Raw genomic sequence first — 8,611 nt, forward strand, 5'->3', positions numbered from 1 at the left:
TTTTCCTATATATTTCTATGTAAAACTTGGGTCGGCCATTTTGGCCCCGCCCTACCCCCGGGGGTCATGATTTGAACAAACTTGAATCTACACTACCTGAGGATGCTTCCATATAAATATGATGAATTATGGCTTGGTCATTCTTGAGAAGAAGATTTTTAAAGAATTTTCCTATATATTTCTATGTAAAACTTTGGTCGGCCATTTTGGCCCCGCCCTACCCCCAGGGGTCATGAATTGAACAAATTTGAATCTACACTACCTGAGGATGATTCCCCATAAGTTTCATCTTTCCTGGCACAGTGGTTCTTGAGAAGAAGATTTTTAAAACATGCCACCAAATTTTCATTAATTGCCAATTATCTCCCCTTGAATGAGGGCGTGGCCCTTCATTTGAACAAACTTGAATCCCCTTCACCCAAGGATGCTTTGTGGCAAGTTTGGTTGAAATTGGCCCAGCGGTTCCTGAGAAGAAGTCGAAAATGTGAAAAGTTTACAGAGAGACGGACAGACAGACGGACAGCTAGACGGACAGACGGACGCCGGACAAAATGTGATCAGAAAAGCTCACTTGAGCCTTCGGCTCAGGTGAGCTAAAAACCTAGCTACCTATTCGCAAAAAACACACAAGTCAAAAAAATAACAACTCATATTTTATAGTAATAAGAATGACGTAATTAGAAAGATATGATTTCATTTATCTATTTTTCATAAAGAAAGTTATTTTCTTCAGCAAAATCCAGGAATTTTAAAATACTGAAACTATTGCAATAATGAAATATTATACAAACATTTAAAGATATTGCCAGAAATCACAAATTTTGTCATGAATAATTAATTTTTGGACTCCTGATTCTGTTTGTTTTTTTGTGACATGGGGTGTCAAAAACCAAGGCGCACGCGGACGCTAAACATAGAAAAAACTTGGAATGACCTGACAGGGAAAAGAGTACAGAAGTGACAAAAGAATGACTGCACTTAAGGACGTTATTTGGAACCTTTTCGCTACCCATTTTAAGCTTAACATTACAATATATCGCTAAATTAATCTAAGCTTAATGTGCAAGCATATGCTTTTGATATTTATTTCTAGAATTTTTCGTCATACATATTTCTATAATTACATTCAACGCTATTGAAAAGAACATGTTTAAGCCATAAATTCCGGAAAATTGAACTGGACCGCTTTCGATTTTAAGGTCGCAGCAAAGGGGCGGAGACATTTAAATCGCATGGAAATGGATCATAAGCACATGGTTTTCCGTATCTGATTTACATTATATATGAAAAAGTCGGAGATGAGGGTTTTGTGTTCCTTGTGTAAAAAAATAAATGATTTATAACCATGCATATAATTTCATTGTATCCACGTTAAGTAAATTAAGCAAGGAAAGAGCAGAACATTAAGAGAAAAACAAAAAGTTCATAAAAATAAACACAATTGTGATAAATATATGTATGCATTTTGTACGCTTAGGTTGGTAGTGAAAATGACACTGAAATACATTTTTATTTTCTGAACATAATGGACTGTCTTAGCATAAAAAAAAAATAATTTGCAACCTGTCTATAGGATAATCTGAAATAAGTACACATAGTAAATCCATATATGACCATGCCATTTGAATGCCATTTGATTATTGGCAGGGTTAATTTTCAAAAAATTTGATCGGTATTCAGGGTACAAAGGACAATGCATTAAAAAAATGAATTTCGGCTTCTACATTATCAAGCACTGCATGCATAATTTTCTCTATCTAACGTTCTTCTAAAATATGAATGCTTAAACTCTCAGTGCTCATGTATTATTTGCTGTCAAGCAGCGAATCAACTAAATCTTAAAATAATTATGTGTTCGTACCTACAGTGTTTTTAAAAAATATATGACATTTTCACTTTATCTTAACCATCTTGAATAATAATTGTGGGCCTATTAGTAACCTAAAAATAAAATAAAAAGTTTAGTTTTTGGTCCGGTGTGACTGTGGGCTCCTACCCTGACCTAAAACTGGTTCCCGTTTTCAAAATTTCTGGATCCGCCACTGCTATATGTACAGCATGTAATCAGCAAAATAATACCTCTTTCCTTTAAAATACCCCGAACAAAAACACTATAGTGAAAGACGTCAACGTAATCTTTAAAACGCCAATAGAATCTTTGAAATATTTTGAAGATGGAAGTACATGTAGATATAAAAAGAATTTTCCAACGACTGACACAATGAAAGCGTATCGAACACTTGAATGTCACGTGAGAAAAGTAATTATAATATCAAAGGGTTCACATGGGCTGACACTCGTAACCTGCTAATTTAGTAGCTAACTCGAACGAAGTTTGAGTACATTTTTTTAAAAATTAGATATGAGCCGCAACTTGGCCAACATTGTCCTTTGGATATGTATAAGTTTTAGTTAAAATACACATTCTGTGCAAATGAGAAAAATGGCCAAGTTGCGGCTCGATGTAAACAATGTTGTTGAAAACTGGTATGCATATGAATAACAATAGAAATGAGACAAAACTGTTAGACTCTCGTTTCAAAAGCTAGTGTCGCTCGGCATTATTTAATACTTTCATGTAATATAATATACCAAAACCTGCTCTTATGATATTGTTTAATACCTATAAAACATAAATTTAATGAATTTTGGAATTTTATTTTGCGCAAAACATCGGGATCCAACTCTCATAGCTTAAGTGCAGTCATTCTTTTGACTGAAATTAGAATCTGCTACAAAAAACAAACAAAAAAATGGACAGTTGTTAATCTAAAGAAGACCCTTAGTCAAGAGCAGTTTTTCACTTAGAAATGATTATTGGGTGTTAATAGATGCATGTGAAGCAGAAAAAGAGATCATGATGTTTTAAGGGATGTAAATTAAGCTTGCTTTCGTGCACCGATTTACACTTACATGCTTTCTTTACTTTTTCATAATTTTCTTATCAAATGTGATATTATCACGAAACTTGAAATGTGTGATCATAAAATGTTACTTTTTGCTATGACAAGAAAAAAAAAATTTAATTTAGCAAAGAGAAACTGACCTGTTTTCCCTGTCTACACAACTTTTTGGGACAACCCTGTTATTAGTGCTGTGCGATATTACCAGTTAACCGGTGTATCCCGATTTTTTCTTCACAATACGTATCGCGGTATTTTTTGTGAATACCGGTTCGGGTTCGATATGCTATAAATTGTTATAAAAAGAGTTATTTGCCCTTTTCAAGGTAAGATATGGCGGCAAGCGACGTGAAGTGTGATCAGAAATGAGAGACATATCTCTGTCAGAAACGAAAAGACGACAACTGTTACATGAAACCCCTACATGTTAAAGCCGATTCTGAATATCACAACTTGATTCGTCAAGTTGTGCCACAAAAATCTTAGCTTGCCACTTGCGCCGACACAACGCGACCATGCAGTTGCAATATCAACTCGAGAATACATGTAATTTGAGTTTGTGTTTTCATTTGACATTGACGAAAAGCAAAATTTATTAAAAACTTTATATTGTGATATATTGCAATACAAAATATAATATTGCAATATATCGCGATACGATTTTTCAGTCGCGATACCCAGCTCTACCTGTTATATGGGCCAATAACACTTATTATAACTTTCACTTTTCTTCATAAATTCATGATTCAAAATTTTTTAATTATCAGTTCTATGCTGTATTTCATGTGTATTGAACATGTTCTCACTTTTGCTGTTTCTCTTTCAGCCTTTTTTTCTCTTTGTTGGTGAGTTTCTTTCGTTTTTTGCTTGGATCAAAATCTCCCTTCATTGTAAACTTGGCTCTTTCTACATGAATTTTGTGTCCGCGTACATCATATCCATCTAAAATCTTTAGTGCTAGCTCCACAGACTCAACCTTCAGATACAAAACAGACATACAATCAAGAAATAGGCATGATCTGTTCATGTTTATATATTGTACTAAAATTTAACAAGAGGCCCATAGGCCAAAATGCTCACTTGAGTCACTTACTTTGGCCTTTCAGTTTTTAATCATTAAAAACTTCCTAAATCTTTCAGTTTTTCAAAATCTAAATTTAAGTGCTAAAAATGATGTTGATAAAATTAATAAGCTTTATACATTTAGAATTGATCCAAATTTAATGTTTTTCCAAAATGTTGTACTAACTTCTAGTTATAGATTATTTCAATTTTTTAAATGTTTATACATGTGCTATGAAAGATTATAAAAAGTTTACTTCATTAAGATCTCACTTGATGAGAGACAATTGCTCTTCAAAAACAAAAGATTTACCCAAAGTTTTATTTACAAAATAAAAGATGGAGAACATTCAATGTTTTGTACCTAAAGTTGAATTTGTGTGAGAGGATTTTAATTTTATTCCCATACTTTCATGAGAGCAAAGCAGATGTTGTAAATGTACATTACATTTTAATGAAAGCAAAGCATGTGTTAAGATATACTAAAATCCCATCTCACAAGTGAAATAAATTTAATAATATTGATCAAAATATTGAAATTTTGGCTTATTACATTTTCCCTGATTTAACCTTTGCCTCTGTCTTCTCATAACATAGTGTCATAGACTGTCATGTCAGAGCTTAGTGGTGATTATTATAAGATTGCAAATATTGGTAACATACAACAACATATTTGGAGATACTTTGAAATCTGAGTCTCTGTAATGATGGATTATTCACTCTCAATCTAATTACAAAACAGTGTGTCCTTTGTGAATAAAAAGGAAAATTGTGAATTTTACCAAACTTTTGATTTTCTTTAACACTGCTACAAAAATATCACTTATATTAATAAAAGAATAAATTACAAAATATCTGTTTATTAATTTATTAATGACTTTAAAGCCTGAAGTTATATAAATATACAAATACATGGAATGTGTCTTATCTTGATATAAAAAAAAAAGTAACTGCATCCATCTCTTACCTTGATATAACAGCACCTGTCTCTTACCTTGATATAACAGCACCTGTCTCTGATCTTGATATAACAGCACCTGTCTCTTACCATGATTTATTAGCACCTGTCTCTTACCTTGATATAACTGCACCTGTCTCTTACACTGATATAACTTCACCTGTCTCTTACCTTGATATAACAGCACCTGTCTCTTACCTTGATATAACAGCACCTGTCTCTTACCTTGATATAACAGCACCTGTCTCTTACCTTGATATAACTGCACCTGTCTCTTACACTGATGTAACTGCACCTGTCTCTTACCTTGATATAACAGCACCTGTCTCTTACCTTGACATAACAGCACCTGTCTCTTACCCTGATATAACAGCACCTGTCTCTTACCTTGATATAACTGCACCTGCCTCTTACCTTGATATAACTGCACCTGTCTCTTACCTTGATCTATCAGCACCTGTCTCTTAACTTGATATAACTGCAGCTGTCTCTTACCTTGATATAATAGCACCTGTCTCTTACCTTGATATAACAGCACCTGTCTCTTACCTTGATATAACTGCACCTGCCTCTTACCTTGATATAACTGCACCCGTCTCTTACCTTGATATAACAGCACCCGTCTCTTACCTTGATATAACAGCATCTGTCTCTTACCTTGCTATAACAGCACCTGTCTCTTACCTTGATATAACTGCACCTGTCTCTTACACTGATATAACTTCACCTGTCTCTTACCTTGATATAACAGCACCTGTCTCTGATCTTGATAAAACAGCACGTTTTTCTTACCTTGATATAACAGCAGCTGTCTTTTACCTTGATATAACAGCAGCTGTCTGTTACCTTGATATAACTGCACCTGTCTCTTACCTTGATATAACTGCACCTGTCTCTTACCCTGATATAACTACACCTGTCTCTTACCTTGATATAACTGCACCTGTCTCTTACACTGATATAACTGCACCTGTCTCTTACCTTATATAACTGTACCTGTCTCTTACCTTGATATAACAGCACCTGTCTCTTACCCTGATATAACAGCACCTGTCTCTTACCTTGATATAACAGCACCTGCCATCCCCTTTAGGTTCCCCATTCTGGTCTCTGTAAAGCTTCAGTTTGAGAGCCTTCTTCTGAGGGTCAAACATGATCATTCCACACTTGTTCATCAGTTCCTTGAACTCCTCCTCTGTTATATCCACAGGGAGACCACTCACATACACATTTGTGTTTTTCTCATCTTGCACATCAAACCACTGTGGTTCTGAAATATTTATACATAATCATATATAATAATATATTGGTATGTTTTAGGAATTCATTGTTATAAGGTATTTCTTTGAGTTTTTTGTTCTTGTTGAATCAGGATATATGTGTCAATATAAAGACAAATCATAGAAATTGCTCTATGTCATGCAAATATACAAATGAATTTTGACCTAAAGACAATTTTTCACTCAAAAAACAATTTCTGTACCTGTAGTCAGATTGACTAAAATCTGTCATTCAGAAAATGATGATTACTCCTGATTGCTTGATATAAATAAGAATCTTTATCAGACATAAATATAAACAATAAGATATTTCTTTGTTTGATAAAACAGGGATTATCAGTTAAAGCTGTACAAAACAAGCTTCCACAGATTATGTGTATTTTCTTCAATATTACAACTGTTACCCTAGCCATCAACAAGGAAAGCAGTGCTAAATTTCAGTTAACAATAAGTTTAGGTTATATTAGACAGACTAACAATACCTTCTGCGGGTTTCTGGGCTAAAAATTTGCTTCCTTTCTCTTTTCCCTTCTTTTCCCCCTCACTTTTGGCCCCTTCCTCTCTCTTTCTGATCCTGCTGTTGCTGCTCATAATACTGAGCATAATAATTCTTATAATATTCTGTATATTGTTTGTAATATTCTTCACTATTTATGTCAACTCCTTCAGCATTACTTTCACTTTCATTTTGCTGTTTGTGATAATTTTCCCAGTACTCCCTGTACTTGTCCTGATCATTTGTATCGCCCTCTTCTTCATTGGCTCCATAATTCATCTGATACTTAGCTATGAAGTCCTCATCAATCTAAAATCAAAAGTCAAGAACTGCCATTATGTGTGCTGGGTTTCTATTTGGATTACAGAGCTTGGAACCTTTTTTGTCACTAAGTTACTGAACTGCTATGACAGCATTATAATCATTCAATTAAAAAAATTACCATTGTGGTGTTTTTCTAAAAATAAAAATTATTATAAAATATTCTTCAACTAACATCTAATCGATTGCTATCGTTTCCACAGGGTTATTGGTTAACTGGTTACAAATTGTTATCCCTTAGTATTTAAAAGCCTCAATTGTTCCATTCCAATGCTATTTTTCCCAAATGCATGGTTACCAGTACCATTCCCTGTTTGTTAAATGTGGTATTTAAAAAGAAGAAGCTTAATGCTACTCCTACTCTGGCTTTTCTTGAATCAGCACTGCAGGTGATTCTAGCAGTTTGTTATAAAATTTCTAACCTTTGGAAACCATGCTCTCTTCTCTTCATCCCAATCATAAACAGTGCCATCTTCATCTGTTTTTGTTAATGCACCCTCTTTCTTTTTCCTTTCCAGTTCTTCGAGCTCCAGTTGTTCTGTAAATGATATTTCTTCCTCCATCTGGAATATTTGTAAGCAAAGTCAATGAGGAATGTGTTTCATTTAGCTTGAACATACAATTTTAAACTGAAGCTTTTCTCCCTTGATCATAAGTCTGGTTGACCTTATCTTACCCCCAAGTGTCATGATTTTTATATATGTAGTCCAGTTCACTCCTTAGGGCCATGATTCAAACAAACTTGAAGCTACAATACCTCAAGACACTTCCATACATCCATCAATGTGATTAAATAAGTTTTGCTGTTCTTGAAAGAAAAATTTAAAAGATTTTGAATAGGCCAGGTATATATAAATGAGACGCTAGCAGCTGCGAGGCGTTGATTTTAAGAAATCAGTTAGCGACTACAAATCCTGGAGAAGAAAATGGAAGAACCGCTAGGTATTTATAATTCATTACTAAAAAATAAAAAAAGGAAAGACAACAGTCTACAGAAATTGTTGCAGTATGTTTTTGTTATTCTCACACCTGTTTAGCCATTCTTATGTGTATATCATACATATCCTATTTACATAAAAATAGCAACAATATATACATATATCTGAATTGTGTTTTATTGTTTTTTAAATGTAGAAGATGAAAAAAGCCAAGTGCTTAAATGCATATTAGTCAATAAAAACTTAATAATTTGATAACAACAAATATTTCAGTTTCAATTATCAACAAGTTCACGCAGTGGCATTGCTGTTTCGTCAATTTTCCCTTTTTTTCCTTTTCCTTTGTTTGCAGTTTTGATCTTGCCTCTCTTCAATGCCTTCTTTTCCTGTTTTTCTTTTTTAATTTCTTGTGCTTGTTTTTTGTGTTTGTAAGCTTCGTCGGCCGTAATAACAAAATAATGTGTTTCAGGCTTGTTGAGTTTGCTCGATTTTGAAGCCCTCAAAATGGGATCCGGAAGTGACAGAATGCTGGTATTTTCCTCCGAGTTCTCATTTTGATCAAATGGCAAGGAAGGGTCAGAGATGTTCCCATTATTACAATTTATTTTGTACATTTTCCAAGTTTGGAAAAGAGGGTCTTTAATGTCTTTGTT

General features: G+C 33.9%; 1 protein-coding gene across 1 annotated transcript in view; it reads right to left on the reverse strand.

Moving 5' to 3' along the window:
* The window catches only part of LOC134273436 (17S U2 SnRNP complex component HTATSF1-like), a 32,819-nt gene extending 24,758 nt beyond the window's left edge, over positions 1 to 8,061 (reverse strand). Inside the window, 6 exon segments of the mRNA XM_062755629.1 lie at positions 3,710 to 3,879; positions 5,985 to 6,193; positions 6,686 to 6,723; positions 6,725 to 7,008; positions 7,443 to 7,589; positions 8,050 to 8,061. Coding sequence (XP_062611613.1) covers positions 3,710 to 3,879; positions 5,985 to 6,193; positions 6,686 to 6,723; positions 6,725 to 7,008; positions 7,443 to 7,589; positions 8,050 to 8,061 — 860 coding nt within the window.
* Positions 8,062 to 8,611: the final 550 nt, after the last annotated feature.

The sequence above is a fragment of the Saccostrea cucullata genome, unplaced genomic scaffold (assembly GCF_032062105.1).
Source record: "Saccostrea cucullata isolate Sc308-1 unplaced genomic scaffold, CSIRO_AGI_Scuc_v1 ctg676, whole genome shotgun sequence".
Classification (NCBI taxonomy): Eukaryota; Metazoa; Mollusca; class Bivalvia; order Ostreida; family Ostreidae; genus Saccostrea; species Saccostrea cuccullata.